Raw genomic sequence first — 18,196 nt, 5'->3', positions numbered from 1 at the left:
TGTATGATTGAGATTATTGAGTATATACAAGGCAGAAATGGATTTCTTGACTTTAGGGTTGAATTGAGTACATAGTATGTTCTTATTGAAGAGAATCTCAGAGTAATTTGTTTAGTAGTTTTAGAATATTGACCTAGAGTGTGTTTTCATCACACCACAGTAGCCAAATTCCACGACTTTAAATTTAGAATCAAAAAAAAATGTAACCACTAAACTACTGGATTGTTCTAAAGACACATCTGGTCCACTAACGTACTTCAGAGGTGGAAGTCTTCCAACCTTACCCTGTATGGCTGATATGCAACTCCAGACACACAATGTTCTTGGCTCTTACCTACCATCTGAAATGACCCAGCAAGTCATTCAGTTAATGGGCCATGAATGCCAGGACTGGCACCAGCATCACAATTCGTGGCTGAACTTTTTAATGTCATGACTGGATCCAAAGCCAAGACTTCCCCTTATGAGGAAGCACACTGTTCCCTCAGATGCAAGGTTGACCAGGAAGGTGAGTCTGCTTCCCATTGAATGAGAAACACAGAAGCAAGAGTTCTTTGGGGTTGAAAAGTTAAGCAAAGTGAGCAGAAAATTAAATCCTTTTCCTTTGGTCGTTTGAGGGCAAAAGAGGCGTCAATCAACACCTGGGATGTTTCAAACTACAATATATGAGGGATATGGTCTCTGGAATTATGTGCACTTGAATATTTAAATTTCATTTCTATAAACATTGGAGCCAACTGTTTGTGCAGTCTGACTGTAAGGATAAATCTGCCTAATTAGAGGCAAGCAATTAATCAATGGGCCGATGCTACATTTACTCTGGCACTTATAATACATCCATAACTGCTTGGTTGTAGAGAATGGGAGAGAGGCAGGAAAGTTACAGAAAGTGGCTTTAACTGCACACTAAAGGAAATGTTAGGTTTGAGGAGCAGATTCTGGCGTGTTAGGTATCACACTTTCATTGGCCTCTGTAGATAAAGACTATTCAACTCTGGGTCCAAACTAACTGCTCATGGCTTCAGTCAGCCCCAGCAAGCAGGTTCCTGCTCATTAAGGCCAGAGACTGCCTGGCTGACTATCATCACACACTGACCGATGGGGAAATTGATAAAAAGATTGAGAAAGCGTCCAAAATTAAAAGAAGCAGGGATGACCCCTTGTTCTCCGCACCCAACCAGTGGATAATTTGTTGAACTGGCAATTGAACCCTGACACAGCCTGGGATCAGGGTCAAGTTGACTTGCTCCAGACCTTAACAAGGCTGTTATTTTTCTCTCTTCTCCATCCCTGTTTTCTGTTCAGCTCCTAGCAGGCCTGTAGAAAGCGGTCTGTCACAATAAACAAAGTTGACAAACAGTCACATACACAACAATAATCTGTTCTGAAAATACATTAAATCATGCAATAAACATATCACTTTTGGAAGTGAGTGGGAGGGGAATTCTCTTTTCCTTAATTTCCCCTTTCTCCCCTCCCACCCGGAACCATTTCTCCTTTTGTATTACAAAATTCACATTTTGATTACTTTTGTAACAGTTTTTTGGTGCATAAATTTAGCTGGAACAAGACCAAAGTTAAAAACCTCATTAAGAATGGACTTCAGATTACCATGGGTCCATTTCATTTGTTGTTGTTGTTGTTGGTGTTGTTGTTGTTGTTGTTGGTGTTGTTGTTGAGGAGGAGGAGGAGACAGTATCCAGCCTAGGGAAGATCCCAAACTGTCTTCCACTTTTGTTGCTGCTCATGGAACTCTGTGAGATGCAAAAGCTACAGAGGACCAATAAAGAATGGCAGGAAAATGCACAGGAGATGTACAAGACCACTTGAAATACAGACACGTCTTGAACCAGGATTTAAAGGCATATAGTAATGACACTGGAAATGTGCAAGCACTGCACCAGAAATTATACATATTTGTAAGCTTAAGTTAAATTGAGCTTTAGGCTAGTGGGGGAGAAGGCTGAAAGTTACAATCCACTTCAGAGGGTGGGATAAATGCATATTGTTGGGGTAGAGTAGAAGGGACTTTTGTTTTCATTGAAGTGGCTGAGTCTGGATAATGTCACTGTGACCTCTGGGACCAACTGACCCCCAATTTGATGGGCACAAGAAAAAATTACAGTGAGCAAATCAAACATTTTGGGAGAGGGTTCCAAAGAAACTTCTCAAACAAGAACAGCAATTGTCATCAGCCATGGCCGAATCAGGTGAGGAAAGTGATCTGTATATTTCTGCCATAAAGCCAAATTATGAAGAATAATTCACTTTTGGCATAAAATAAAGGTCTCAAACTTAAAAACTTAATATTGGTTACATTCTTATTATTGGTTGGCAAACCCTAGCTTCCTGCTTCATTTCTTTGCTAGTTTATAGGCGAGGGCATGGAGAACAAAGATTACTGTCTGCATTTTTGGGTCTATGTTATACAAAATGTGATTTAATGCAAAAGATTTTTGCAGCATTGATTGGTGTATCAGTGAGAACAGGAGGAGGTCATTCTGTCGTGCTGTTAGTTTATGTCTGATCTGCTTCGTAAACCTATCTACCTGTCTCATTTGTGTAACTCTTCGGGAACAAAACCTTATCAACCTCAGTTTCAAAATTTTCAACACCGCCCCCCCTCCCCCCCAGAATCTCATCAGCCTTTTGAAAGAGAGAAAGTTGGATTTCCATCACCCTAGGGTGACGACATCACCTCTGAGCAGCATGGTTCTAATTTTCTGATTCCTCCTTCTGGACCTCTCCGCCAGAGGAAGTTCTCTCCATTGAATCCGTTAATCAGCTTAAGCAGCTCAATTAGATCAACCCTTAATCTTCACTACTTAAAGGATGTTCAAGTGTAATTATAACCATCGTAATTTAACTCATAAAGCTCAGTATTCCTCATACTGGTGAATCTACACTACAAGAGTCACATACAAGATTTTCCCAAAGTGTGTCCAGAACTGCTTGCGGAATTCCAAACGGGATCTAATGAATGGTCTAAGTAACTGTAACATAACTTACCCCAGAGCATTTCATTCAGAGAGCAGCTGAGGAAAGGATCACTGAATGAAAATCAGAAAAGTATTCAAAGTGGTAGAGGATACAAAGCTACAAGCGGTGGGGTAGTGGGACCTGTTTTGTATTGCAATAGATGTCAGCAGATATACCTAGGGGTGAAGACCTCCTCTCTAGTTATGTTCCATGGGTTAACACCCCTGTTAAAATAGAGGACAAAGAGATATCATAAAACTATTAAGGGGATTATTTACTCATGGTCTAGGTATGTCCCATTCAGGTACTAATACAGTTGTCAAAATCAAACAAAGCCAGCTTTTACTTCTGCTGGCATATACCAGCAAACATTAGTAGGATTACACCTCCATGCTAATGACTGATCCATCCCCTGCTCTGGAATACCTATTGTTCCATGTTGGTTTGGCACTTCTCCCTGTGAAATGTGATGTGAGGAGTTTATAGTATGTTTAGATGTGCAAATTAAAATTCAGTGTGATTCCTGAAACGCAAGTAGAAAATTCCTGGGATTCCATAGAAAACAATCTTAGTCAGTCACTGTGTAATACAGTTGGCATGATTATTAGCAGCCCCTCTCTGTAGAAATTGAATATTTCACTAGGAATAGGCTGAGCTAAGTGAATCTACACTGAAGTCGGATCCGAAAACCTGGGTTACATTGAAATGAGAGATACATCTTTCTATATACACTTCCAGGAGGCCAATTAATTTTTATGCTGGAGAATAAAATAAAATCAGGTGTTGGTTGAATCTGTTTTGCAAGAGTGGGATCCAATTCAGGATCCATATTCATATCAAACATTCATTTAATCTCAGCAAACTGGTTTAGGAGTTAGGTACCTGACTGGCCACTGAAGTTTCTTTAAACTGAATAATCTGGAAAAGGCCAAATTGAGGTGTTCATTGAGTCAGGCAGCAAAATGGCCTTCCTTCCTTTCCTGGGGTATGATAGGATAGTGGTGAGGTTTTGGGATGTATACTAGAAGATCTCTGAGCTGAGGCCGTACGTTTGAATTCCACTGTGGCTGCTGAGCACTTAAATTCAAGCAACTGAATAAATCTGGAATAGAGGGTTGATAAAGTAATGACGATGCCAGGTTGTTGTAAAAAAATGTCCTTCAGGAAAAGAAATCTGCCATCTTTACCTAGTTTTGATTTACGCAAGACTCTAATTCCAACAACATGATTGACTGTTAATGGCCTCCTCAGATTAAGGGCAACTGGGGATTGACAGTAGCTGCTGGCACTGCCTGCAAAAACCACATCCCATGGAAATATGTACAAAAATACAATAAGTGCTATACAAAACTGTACTAAAACAATATACCAGTTTTTGTCTCTTTTTCCTGCTTTGCTACATCTGGGAATTGTCACAATCTCTGACTGATCATTGGTTTGGAAATAAATTTGATCTACTGGGCAGTTTTAATATTTGTTATTGTACATGCACACCCCTCCTGCCTGCACAGAACAGAACAGTTACTGGGGAGATAAGGTTCATTCCAACTGCTTGTGGCTCTCTGAACCAATATGGATGAAACATGTTGGTTATTGCAATTTTCCATATTGCATTGTGTCATTTTCTTGATTGGATAACATTTACAAGCCTTCCACATAAATACAAAATACCCAAGATTTGACCTTAAATTAAACGTTTCTTTTTTAAAGCATATAATGATAGTACAGAAAATATTGGCAGTGAATTATAATTCAGTGAAAAGAAAATATCCTGTTGATAATCCAAAGCAAAGCCTATGGATCCCCCCAAAACTCTTGAGATCAACACAATCTGTTCAGCTCCCCTCCCCAGTCACTATTTCTCAGCCTTGCAGTCATTCATACAGTAAGATGCTTAAGATGACTTACAGGTGGTGAAGGGCATGGAAGGTATGACATGCCTTGGGCTAATGTGCTAGGCTCTGACGCGTTCAGCTTGATCTTATCTCGAGAGGTCTATTTGATAAATTAAAGAGACTACAAAGATTCTTATTTCTGTAAAAAAACACACACACAGAAACAAAATAGCATTGATTCCATTTGTTGACACAATCCATCTTGTATCATGTTTTAGCAAACTGTTTACTTTTGTGCCCGGGTTATTGCTGAGGTTCTCAAGGTGTGGTGGGTGGGACGGTCTGAGAGAAATGTGCCTTGTAACTGGCACTAAATGCATGCAAGACTTTTGGCTTCCCCACTCCCCACAACCATCACATGTACACACCTCCTGATAGTCTGGTGACTTTGATGTAACCAAATGTATAAGGAATGAGTACAACAAGTGGTTGATCATCTCCCACTCGGTTAACACCAGCTCCCAAAGACCAACTTCTCCCCTTCGTACTCAAGTACAGATACTTTCCTACACTGGCACCCAGTGTTAACATCAAAGCATGCCCAAGCGCAGGAGTAGAGAACCGCTTCCTCTACCTCTGCAAAGAGATCTCAGAAAGGATGTTCTCCTGCAGGATCACCTCCCTGTCCCCTACTGCACTGAGTAATGTTACCAAACAATTACTGTTCACAATTGGGAGGTTGCTTTGCCACAAGGCCTCCTAAACCCTGCTCTCACCCATTTTCCACAGTTCTCCACACCCAATAGCTCGTTGAGTTTCTTGCTCCCCTCTAAGTCTGGTCTGAATTATTTCAAATGCACTATGAAATTCAAGTCCTCCATTCCTTCTGTCAGCTTTTGGCACTGATCTCATGTAAGCCCAAGAAGTGACAGCTGATAAGTCAGGAGGATTAAACACTTCCATTGCCATTAGAACAGCAAAATGAGATATATATATGTGATCTGTAAAAAGCAACTTTTACATTGCATTATTTTATTACAGTATTACGAAGAAAAAAGATTTGCAGATATAAAGATATTTGTAGCTACCATTGGAAGGGAAGATTGCAAAACGCACTTTGATTGGATGGGAGGGGAGATGTTTGTTTTAAGGCAAAGTGAAAGCCATTTTTCCTCTTAGTGTCCCCCGAGTGTTGGTCAGAGCTGTGCAAACGGCATCCCTATGCCAGAGGAATGCTGAATTGGACTTGTGGTATGGCTTCACCCCATCTTGGTGGTGCCCTTCCCTAGATGAGGCAAGAAAGTCCAAACTGATGCAAGTTTGGAGCAATTGCTTGGGAAAGGAAAATCTGACTGAGACCAAACATGGACCAAATCAGAAAAATGTGAAATAGGAATGATTTGAATTCTAATCCTGTTTCTCCAGCGTGAACATGACACTACAACGCCCATATTTAGCATTTAAATCTATTATGGTATTGCCAGACCAACTAGGAAAAACAATAGCACCAAGTCTACAACTGGAAATGATGTTGACCAAACACCAAAGGGATTTACACGACAGCCCTGTGGCTGTTGTCTCAACAAAAGGTATATCCACTTATCATGCAGTATTTCAAATATAGTGACTAAAGGGTTAGTATATAGAAAAGGGACAGAAATTCATCCTTTGTTGAATGCAGTAAATGTGTGACATGACAATGTACCTGCATTGAACTCTGCTTCTGAAATGTGGTTTCGTTAAGGCCAATATGGATCTTAATCCAGACAAGTGTGAGGTAATGCACTTTGGGAAGTAGGACATAGGGAGTAAATGGCAGGGACCTTAGGACCATTGACGTACAGAGGGACCTTGGAGTGCAAGTCCATAGTACTGAGAGTGGCAACGTAGGGTGGTGAAGAAGGCATTTGGTATGCTTGCCATGATAGGCTGAGGCATTGAGTATAAGAGTTAGGATGTCATGTTACAGTTGTACAAAACATTGGTTAATCCTCATTTGGAGTAGTACATACATTTCTGGTCTCCACACTACAGGAAGGATGTGGTAACAATAGAAAGAGTGCAGAAGAGATTCACCAAGATGTTGCCTGGAATTAAAGGGCTGTAGTTATAAGGAGAGATCGTTCTCACTGGAACACAGGAAGCTGAGGGGTGACATTATAGAGGTTCATAATATTATGAGGGGCATAGATAAGCTAGTCTTTTTTCCCAGGGAAAGGGAATCTAGAACTAGAGGGTACAGGTTTAAGGTGAGAGGGGAGAAATTTAAAAGAACATTTGAGGAGTAAGATTTTCCACACAGAGGGTGTCGATTATCTGGAATGAGCTGCCAGAGGAGGTGGTAAAGGCAAATACAAATACATTTAAAAGGCATTTGGATGGGTACTTGGATAGGAAAAGCCTAGAGGGATTTGCAGACAAATAGAATTAGCATAAATAGGCATCACGGTAGATATGGGCAAGGTGGCCCGAAGGGCCCGTTTCTGCACTGTATGATTCTATGATTCTGTCAGTGACTTTCAGAAACAGTGTTCACTGCTCATACATTGCATCATATTCTGATGAAAGGTACCCAGGTCAGATTTCTGATCTAGCTCCCACCATTACATCTGAAGGTGCTTTGCAGCTAATTCATGTAGAAAGACATAGCAGTCAATTCCTCTGTCAATGACTAACTAGTTGGTGGACTTGGGTGAGGCAGAAGTGTTGGCCAGAGTTCCAGAACTAATGCCAGACTTCTCTCAAATCAGATATTTCTCATCCGACAGACTTCAGTTTAATATCTCATCTGAAGGATGATGATTATCAACCTATGCCACACTCCAGAGTAAACCTAAAGAGTATGGTCAAACACCAGGAATGGGGATCAACAAACCCATAAGCCTGAAGACAAGAAACTTGACTTTTCCAATCAGGTGACCAACATTATCCTCAATGGGACTTTTTTCTTGTATACTGGAGATTGAATTGTTTCAGTCAGGACACCTAGAAATTTGCCCTCTGTTGGGCTAAATGCACTTATATAATGGCTTCCACACTTTCTATTCCCAACCTAATTTTGACTCTGTTAAAGACGAGTGGACTCAATTTCATAAGCGGAGAACAATGCTCCATTGGTAAAGAATAAGGGATGAATTTCTACCCCGGATGTGTAGTTCTGGAATTCTTTAAGCAAATCGGAGGTGGAAAGTGATGTTTATGGATATTTTGTCAAGGTGGTTGAGTTAATGGTGGTAACTATAATCACTTGGCTAGATGGCCAAGTGCAGGATCTTGGAACAAACATTGATTTTATGTGGCTGTCTGGTACCCTCAACCAGGTGTACATTCGGACAGAGTGTAGACCACCCCAACATGCAGACCCCCCCACTTTTTCCAATTTAAAACTGTCCCCAGTGCTTCACTTGGCAGTCAGGAGCAGTACAGGAAGCTAGAGGAAACAAGCATCATCGAGTGTCCATCTAGCTTTGCGGAAAGAGAATTGGGTCAATGAGAATGAAGATCGGGCAGTTGCTAAAATGGACGGCCGGTCTAGACCATGAAAGCAAGAGTGAGAATGACCACTCTGCACCTCCCACCACCCTCCCCTATACCCCCACCCCTCCCAACTCCCACCCACCCTTGACATCAAGATCTACAGCCTCCAAGAGCACTGCTGGTAATGTTAGTGGAAATAGAACTTAATAAGTTTCTCTGCAGTAGCCTATCTTTCTGTTAATCCCAATGGGTTTAGTGTCTCTGTGAACAATGAAACTACCAATGTTACCAGCAATAACATCTACCCCAGTAAGAAAATTTACATAACCAGTTTATTTTCAGCGCTTATCAGGAATGATTTTTTTTACCCAAAAGATATACTTTCCCCGAAGTGAAAAGCTCTTTCCATTTTACTTTCCAATGTCAGGATTCTGGTCTCCTACACCTCAGTTCATGTGCTAACTCAAAATAATGAAGTTAATTTGAGGGGGATATGGATACTGAGTCCTTCAGGGTGAGACAAATAGACTTTGGGTTTGAGGTGCGGTGAGGTTATGGGAAGAGGCAGGGGAGTAGATCTGAGGCCAAGATCAGATCAGCCATGATCTTACTGAATGGTGGAATGGAACAGGACTGAGGGGCTGAATGGCCTACTCCTGCTACTATTTCCCATGTTGTTTGGCTAAACTTGCTGGACAATCAAAGGGGGAAGGGTGCTCGCAAATCAAGAGCTGGTGACAATGTTTTGGGGGCACTTTATGGACTTAGAAAATGAGAAAATCCAAACATTAAATCAATGAAAAGGACCCATTAACCCCTACAATTTGTTTTTTTTTGTTTTCTGTAAACTTATCAATGCAGTCTTGAGCCCAGTCACATTTTCTGTTGAGCAGATACACCTTTCCAATAATCTAAAATATCATGTAAGTCTTCATCTTTAGCGAACTGGACTTTTTTTCGCAAGGCATGTCCAGCGGCCATATACACCTCCTCCCGAGGGTGCTTTTTATAGGGACGGAACCTCTCCCAGATCTTGTGAGTGCTTTCCGACGAATACTCCGGGCTGGAAGAATATCCAGAGAACTGGTGCCTGGGAGAGAGCTGGGAGTAGGCAGAGTCCCTTTTGGATCGGGAGAGTGGCTTTAATAACGCGGACCTCTGGCTTAAAGTGTCCCCATGTTCTTCGTAGTATAAGGCAGGGAAGGAGTGGCGATGCTCACTGCAGTGGTAGGTTTGCTGTACCTCCAGATGGTGGATTTCTCCCGCTGCCACTGAAGGAAGACGCTTTAATGAGGTGGGGGCCGGTGCGCTCTTCTCGATGTATTTTGACTCTGCCTTGGAAGGAGGGTCGGGAATATCGAGGCTGAAGACTCGTGTGCTCTTCCCGGAGCCGCTGGATGAGATACTGCAACGCTTCCGGGCTGCGTCCGCGCTGCTCTGGCGCTGCAGTGGGTAACCCCCTTCCTTGTAGGTGGGCGAGAGGAAACCAGGCCTCTCCAGCTGGGAGGAGGAGGTGCTGGGTGTGATCTGACGGTCAATGGACACCTCGGAATCGGTACCTATAAAGGCGGCAGAATCCAACTTCAACGCATCAATGCAGTTGTTGATGATCTGATTGACCTTGTCCACCTCTTGGGCGATGGTAGAGATTTCTGCAGTTGACCCTTGCCCATTGTCTGTCTGTTTGGCTTCCTCTTCCTTGCGTTCCAAGGTCTCCCCTGTACGGACTTCGATATAGTTGCCCTTGGCGGTCTTGGGGGTCTCATTTATGTCCATTGGCTTGAATTGTCCTTTATCCCCCGACACGGATGGCAACGAGGACATCCTTGATACCGAAATCGGCTGCTCATGGAACTTCTGCATTTGATGTATCATGCTGCTGGTCTCGGATTCAGGACCATACCTCATCTCCAAGATGGTTTTCTTAACATTGATGGACTTCTGCTTTTCTTCTTGGATCCTTCTTTTCCGCAGGCAGTAATAGACCACACCCAGGACAATGACCATGCCGAATAAACACCCCAGGATGGTCATGATGTAATGCGTAGTGGTAGAAGAATTGGAGGGCTGGCTTATCATTCGCCCTCTGGTTGCAAAGGTCAAGCAGGTATGGTTGAACCTCTGGGACTTTTGAATGGAAGCCACGCAGAAGGTGTAATCTGTCAGAGCCTTCAATTTCTCCAGCTTGATGTATTCCTTCCTGTTGCGAAGATTTGTGACATCAGAAACGTAACTATTGTTGTACTGGACGAGGATGTACATTCTGCTATAAGGGGAAGGGATCTGAACCACCAGTGTAGCCCCAGTGATGGTCACGTGATGCAGCTTGATGGTTGGGCTGTTCGAAGTGTCCAGCGTAAATGTTGTAATCGGTTCCGTTGAAGAGAATTCTGCTGGGTTAATTCCCGAAGAGTAGGTTTCGGGATCTTTGGAAGCCATGGGCGTGGAGAACGGAACGATCTTCACACCATTCCGACAAGAGGAAGATAGGAGTGTGATGGCATTCCGGTGGCTATTGGGCCTTGGGCTCAGGAGGGGGTAGCCAGCGTATTCTGCCGGACTCTCGCACTGAAGCCGGTCATAGGTCTTGGTGACGTTGTTGAACTCGGCAAGCCAGTTCAGAAAGCCGACCAGCTCGCAGGAGCAGTTGAAAGGATTGCCGGCCAACTCACACACCATGAGACCACTGAGGCTGGTGAAGGTGTTGCCCTCCAGTTTTGCCAACTTGTTGGCAGACAAGTCAATGCTGATGAGGTTGGGGCACTCCCAGAAACTGTTGACTGAGATGCTCTCAATCAAGTTGTGTTGGACGTACATGTATTCCAGCCTGGTCAGACCTCGAAACATGTTCTCCGTGAGGTTTGTCAGCTTGTTGTAGCCCAGCTGTAACACACGCAAGTTTGACTGAACCAAAAATGCTCCATCTTCAATATAGCTGATCTCATTTTTCGTCAAATTCAGATCAGTCAAGTTGCCAAAGCGACTGAGGGAGCTGTACAGGAGAACCTTCAGCTTGTTCTCATTGAGGCGGAGGTCCAGCACAGTGCTGTTGATGTGCTGAGGTATAGTCTCGTAAGGAGGTTGGTTCTGACTGCAGATGGCCAGCCAAACATAGCCTTTCTCTCCCTCGATCAGCCAACAATCCCCACACACTTTGCCAAGCTGGCTCAATAGAACAATCACAGCCCACAGCCCAACAGGGGCCATTCTTGAGAAAACAGCAGCTAACCTTTGACAAGAGTCTAGGAGTAATTAGTGGCAACCATTAGTTTCAAATATAACCAGCAGCAGTGGACCAGTTCCAGTCATATCTATGTTCATTGCTTTTTACAAATGGAAGCACTTGACAAATAAAAGTTGTGTGAAGAAGGAATCAAGGTTTTTCTTATATACTCCTGGGATTTTTTCACTTTTCAAAAGCCCATTCTTTTTAACAATGGTTCAGTCTCTGGATTCTCATTCAGAAAGGTGAAGATCCAGGATGTTCAAGCGCTCCATGATCAATAAACCCTGCATCAACAAGACAGAGAACAAATTACATTCAGGATTTTAGAAGAAAAAAGATTCCACCCTGATTTTGTTTCCAACAGCATGAAATAAATTGACATTTGTTTGATATTAAAATTTTTCTGCACTAGATTCTTTGGACATTGAATATTCCACTGTACAGCCATGCATCACAAACAGTCCACATATTTGTATCTACGTTTAAGATAAGGTATATTCATTAGTCACATGTACATCAAAACACACAGTGAAATGCATCTTTTGCGTAGAGTGTTCTGGGGGCAGCCCGCAAGTGTTGCCACGCTTCCAGCACTAACATAGCATGCCCACAACTTCCTAACCTGTATGTCTTTGGTATGTGGGAGGAAACCGGAGCACCCGGAGGAAACCCATGCAGACACGGGGAGAACGTACAAACTCCTTACAGACAGCGGTCGGAATTGAACCCAGGTCGCTGGCACTGTAATAGCGTTACACTAACCACTACACTACCATGCCTGCCCCAACAATTTCACCCTATCTCTGACTCGTTATTGTTCTTTCTTTCACTAACATCTACTCCAAAGAACTCGAGAAAGGAGGCCATTTGGCCCATGCAGTCCTGTTCTGTACAAGAGTAATCAGCTAGTCCCCTTAATATAACCCTGCAAGCTCTTTCCATTCAGAGACCTACCCAGCTCCCTTTTGAACACTGCAAGTGAATCCACCTCCAGTACTCCCTGGCTGGGCACTCTAGGTCCCAACATCAGCTGATTAAGAAAATATTTCCTCTCTTGGTTCTTTTGTCGATCACCTTCATTCTCTGTTCTTGACACTTCCGCCAATAGGAACAATTCCTTGCTGTGTATACTCTGCGTGACTTTAAAAACCTTCAAATGCCCTTCATTAGCTGGAGCACGTTGTAATGCTCTGAGACCTTGGAAATGCTGAGTAAGTGCAGATTTTCCTTAAACGTCTGTGGCTTTGTCTGGCTCTAAGTTACATTCTCACATGTCCCACCTTTTGTCTGGTGCTTCCTGAACACAATGGGTCCGACGTAAGCAGAGTAATCTCCAGTTCAAGCCTCGCATTGCCTGAACCTGATAGACACCACGGCCGAGAAAGCTCACCAGCATCTCTACTCCCTCAGAAGGCTAAAGAAATTTGGCATGTCCCCATTGACCCTCACCAATTTTTATCGATGCACCATAGAAAGCATCCTGTCCAGATACATCACGACTTGGTACAGCAACTGCTCTGCACGAGACCAGAAGAAGCTACAGAGATTTGTGGGCACAGCTCAGCACATCACAGAACCCAGCCTCCCCTCCATGGACTCTGTCTACACATCTCACTGCCTCAGTAAAGCAGCCAACATAATCAAAGTCCTCACCCGTCCTGGACATTCTCTCTTCTCTCCCTCCTGTTGAGCAGAGGATACAAAAGCCTGAAAGCACATACCTCCAGGCTTAAGGACAGCTTCTATTCCGCTGTTATAAGTCTATTGAACAGTCCCCTAGTACAATAAGATGGACTCCTGACCTCACAATCTACCTCGTTATGGCCTTGCACCTTATTGTCTACCTGCACTGTACTTTCTCTGTAACTGTAACACTTTATTCTGCATTCTGTTATTATTTTCCCTTGTACTACCTCAATGCACTGTTGTAATGAAACGATCTGTATGGATGGCATACAAAACAAAGTTTTTCACTGTACCTCGGTACATGTGACAATAATAAACCAATTTACAGGACAACTTCCTATAGTTCCTGTGTGGCTTCTTCTTGCCTCTGTCTCCTTCAGAGTCTGCTGAGCACCACCAGAAGAGTTCAGCAGGCTTCAGACGCCTCAGAAGCAGGTCCAAAGAAACCTTGTGAAAACTCCCCTTAAAATTCAATCACACATGCTCCCTACACACCCATACATGTACCTTGGAAATGAAGGCACATAAGAACCTTTATGGAGAGACCATTTTGGACTGGATAATTTGACATTCCTTATTACACAATGGCCTCCTGGCAATAATGCAAAATTGTCTTGAATCTACAGACCTATTCCCAGCTATATTTTTGCTGAGGCTTATACCAAGTCTCTCTTGAGTTTTTACTCAATCTTCAGACCTGGGGACACATCACATCACTGATAACTGTTTGGATGATACATCTCTCAACATTGAAACTGGTTCTGAACCATTGCAGACTCTTTTCGACTTTGCAACCTGCCTGGTAATCATTTCAAATGTTGCCAATTAGCGACACACCCGATTACAAACACTTCCATTGGCAACATACCTTATTCAATCTCATTTGAAAACTCTTCCATTACCAGCACGCCCCACCTGTTCCTTTAATTGGCTTCCCCTATTGTCGCTTCAGTCCATTTCAGATACCAGCTGGTCCTGCTGTGACAGTTCTACAACCATCCAATTTTGCCACATGTATACCACTGACTATACAGTAACAGGAAAGCATGGAATGTTTCTGGGCGGATGGAACCTGCTGGAGGAGGGGATATCCCCTTTCCCAACAGTTTCTATTTACCTATCATCCCTCCCTTATCCAGTTCCATAAGATATAGGAGAAGAATTAGGCCATTTGGCCCATCGAGTCTACTCAGCCATTCAACCACTGCTGATTTTTTTTCTCGACCCTATTCTCCTATCTTTATGCATAACCCTTAACCCTCTCAACAATCAAGAACCTATTAATCTCCTGCCCTTAAATACACCCAATGACTTGGCCTCCACAGCCCTCTGTGGCAAAAAATTCTACAGATTAGCCCCGTCCACCATGCCAGCCAGGATCTCCTGGTGGCCAGCCATTTCAATTCCACTTCCTTTATGATCAATTCTATGACTTCACTCCACCTCATCATATAAGGGACCCATTCAATAGTCTGTAGCAAACAGTGCCTATTTGGTTATTGAGAGAGGCATGATCTTCCCGGAACGTTCCACTGAACTGCTCCACTGATGTGTTGGGAAATTGGGCAAACTCAGCCTGTGATCAGGATGTGGGCTCAAAATGAAAAAGTAGGTTTCTCTTCAGTTCCTTGATAAAAAGGCACATTGTAATTCCAAGCAACAGTGCAGTGTGACAACATTGAGAATATTCTGGAGTCAGGTCTCATAAAAGGAAAAAAAAAGTTAAAGACTTTTAGCACATCAACAAACCATTTAGCACATCAGAGCTATTCTCTCTAGTACACGAACCCAGCAGCACAGCATCCAACTATATCCTGAATAGCCTCATTGACTTTTTATTCCCAGAACCCCTTGTCCAACAGATTATTTCAAACATTTTTCACCCTTAGACAAAAGTTCTTGCCAATATCTGCTTTGAATAAAGTATTGTTTTTTTTTGCCTTAACAATTGAAAAAATGAAAGGGATGTAATCATATGCAAAATGGAGGGTTAAAAATGAATGAAATCATTTGTTATAGACTCATAGAGAAATACAGCATGGACACAGGCCCTTTGGTCCTACTAATCCATGCTGAACCAAGATGCCAATCTAAGCTAGTCCCATTCGCCCGCTTTTGGCCTATATCCCTCTAAACCTTTTATCCATGTACCTGTCCAAGTTGTTTTTAAACATTGTAATTTTTGCCTGCCTCAGCCATTTCCTCTGCAGCTTGTTCCATATACCCACCACCCTCTGTAATGAAAAAGTTGCCCCTTAAGTCCTTTTTAACTCTTTCCCCTCTCACCTTAAACCTATGCCCTCTAGATTTTGATTCTCTCTCCCTGGGAAAAAGACTGAGTGCATTCATTTTATCTATGCTCCTCGTGATTTTATACACCTCTACCAGGTCACGCCTCAGTCTCCTACTCTCCAGGGAATAAAGTCCCACAATACTCCAAGTGTGGCCTCACCAATGTCTTGTACAACTGCAACATAATGTCCCAACTCCTGTACTCAATGCCCTGACTGATGAAGGCAGTGTGCCATGTGTCAGTGAATTGTCAGCGGAAGGAGGAACAGAGTTAACATTTCAGGTCCAAGACCATGCAAAGGTTCTTTGACCTGAACCGTGACCTCTGTTTCTCCTTCCACAGATACTGTCTGACCTGTTGAGTATCCCCATCATTTTCCATAAAATCAAGGTCCTGCCTTCCCTTTCAGGTGGACCCCTCAAAAGAACAGGGGAATTAATCATCCCTTGTATCCTGGGCAGAACTTAGCCTTTATTTGCCATTCCTAACACAGGCACATCATTGATCACTTAGGTGAAAAGGACACAAAACTAAAGATTACAAATGGAACTCCAGCTTCAACTTCAGTTTAAGTCACTCTAACCGATTTCTGGTAATGGAGCTTTGAATATAGCGCATATGTGACCAAAGACTATTTTATCATGATCTCATTGATCTTTATGGTGCCAATAGGTAGCCACATGTCTGTAGAACCATAGAACCATAGAACCATAGAACCATACAGCACAAAACAGGCCCTTTGGCCCACCGTGTTGTGCCGTCCATCAGACCACCCTCACACTACCTAACCCCTTCCTCCCGCATATCCCTCTATCTCACGTTCCTCCATATGCCTATCCAACAAGCTCTTGAACGTGTTCAATGTATCTGCCTCCACCACCACCCCAGGCAGTGCATTCCATGCACCAACCACTCTCTGGGTGAAAAACCTCCCTCTGACATCTCCCCTGAACCTCCCACCCATAACCTTAAAGCCATGACCTCTCGTCTTGAGCATTGGTGCCCTGGGAAGGAGGCGCTGACTGTCTACTCTATCTATTCCTCTCAATATTTTATATACCTCTATCATGTCTCCTCTCATCCTCCTCCTTTCCAGTGAATAAAGCCCTAGCACCTTAAGCCTCTCCTCATATTCAATACCCTCCAATCCAGGCAGCATCCTGGTAAATCTCCTCTGCACCCTCTCCAATGCCTCCACATCCTTCCTATAATGAGGCGACCAGAACTGAACACAGTACTCTAAATGTGGCCTAACTAGAGTTTTGTAAAGCTGCATCATAACCTCGCGGCTCTTAAACTCAGTCCCACGACTTATGAAAGCCAACATCCCATTGGCCTTCTTAACTGCTCTTTCCACCTGTGAGGCAACTTTCAACGAACTGTGAATATGAACCCCCAGATCCCTCTGCTCCTCCACACTGCCAAGTACCTTGCCGTTTACCCTGTACTCTGCCCTGGAGTTTGTCCTTCCAAAGTGTACCACCTCACACTTCTCCGGATTGAACTCCATCTGCCACTTGTCTGTATTAGAAGAGTGACCAAGCATTAAATGTTCTTCACTAACTGCACTGTCCATTCAGACATCCTGAAGTCACAAAAGGCGCGGTAGAAATGCAAACACAAGACGTTGGAATCTGGAGCGAAAAAACAAACTGCTGGAGGAACTCAACGGGTCAGGTTGCATCTGTGGAGAGAAATGGACAGTCCACATTTTGGGTTAAGACCTTTCATCCGGACAGCAAATGCAGTTGACTGTCCATTTCCCTTCACAGATGCAGCCTGACCCACTGAGTTCCTCCAGCAGTTTGTTTTTTTTTCTCTATAGAAATGCAACTGTCTTCCTTACTTTGACTGTTGTGTTTTATATTTTGTCAGATCTTATCCATTATTCTGTTTCACACGATCTTCATTGTGTATGACGCTAAGGTTACCATCAAATCACTTGCCCAAGATTAATTAAATTCCTCCAGATTCATCACTGATGTAATGTTTTTGAAGTCTCCTAGCTGATGAATTCAGGGCGTTCTGTTGGAATTCATTTCTGAGAAACAGATGACAGATTTAAGAGTGTTTAGGTGAACATAATAGGCAATACTAATACCTATAAAATTAATTACACCTTTTGCAGACGGGACAGTACAAGGCAAATATCTAACACATCCTTCTCTACTTTGAGGAGGAGATTATACAACAAAGGTTATTGGAATCATTTCATGTTCTGATTTGTTGTGAAAGAACCCTTCACACACACACACAAACACTCACTCTCACACACACACTTACACACTCATTCTCACACACACACACACACACACACACACACACACACACACACACACACACACACACACACTCAGAATTATAACAATATACAATGTTGGAACGTAGGAGAATGAGGGGTAACCTTAAAGAAGTGTTTAAAATTATGAGAGGCATAGATAAGGTGGATAGTAACACTCTTTTCCTGAGGGTAGGGGAGTCCAAAACTAAGGGACATAGGTTTCGGATGAGAGGGGAAAGATTTAAAAGGAAGCTGAGAGGCAACCTTTTCACGCAGAGGGTGGTGAGAATAAGGAACGAGCTGCCAGAGAAAGTGGGTGAGTCAGGTACAGCAGTATCATTTAAGAAGCATTTGGAGAGGTATATGGAGGGGCGGGGCTTAGAGGGATTTCAGCCGAACGCAGGAAATTGGGACTAGCT

General features: G+C 43.1%; 1 protein-coding gene across 3 annotated transcripts in view; it reads right to left on the bottom strand.

Annotated features, from left to right (window-relative positions):
• Positions 1 to 8,492: 8,492 nt before the first annotated feature.
• Positions 8,493 to 18,196, bottom strand: part of elfn2a (extracellular leucine-rich repeat and fibronectin type III domain containing 2a) — a 322,992-nt gene continuing 313,288 nt past the window's right edge. For all 3 annotated transcript variants that reach the window (XM_052043298.1, XM_052043299.1, XM_052043300.1), the window contains one exon: positions 8,493 to 11,801. In XM_052043298.1, the coding sequence (XP_051899258.1) occupies positions 9,165 to 11,498 (2,334 nt within the window). In that variant the 5' untranslated portion in view covers positions 11,499 to 11,801 and the 3' untranslated portion in view covers positions 8,493 to 9,164. The remainder of the gene's footprint in view (positions 11,802 to 18,196) is intronic.

The sequence above is a fragment of the Pristis pectinata genome, chromosome 33 (assembly GCF_009764475.1).
Source record: "Pristis pectinata isolate sPriPec2 chromosome 33, sPriPec2.1.pri, whole genome shotgun sequence".
NCBI lineage: Eukaryota > Metazoa > Chordata > Chondrichthyes > Rhinopristiformes > Pristidae > Pristis > Pristis pectinata.
Note: the sequence above shows the minus strand (reverse complement) of the source record. Positions and strands in the feature narration are given on the sequence as shown.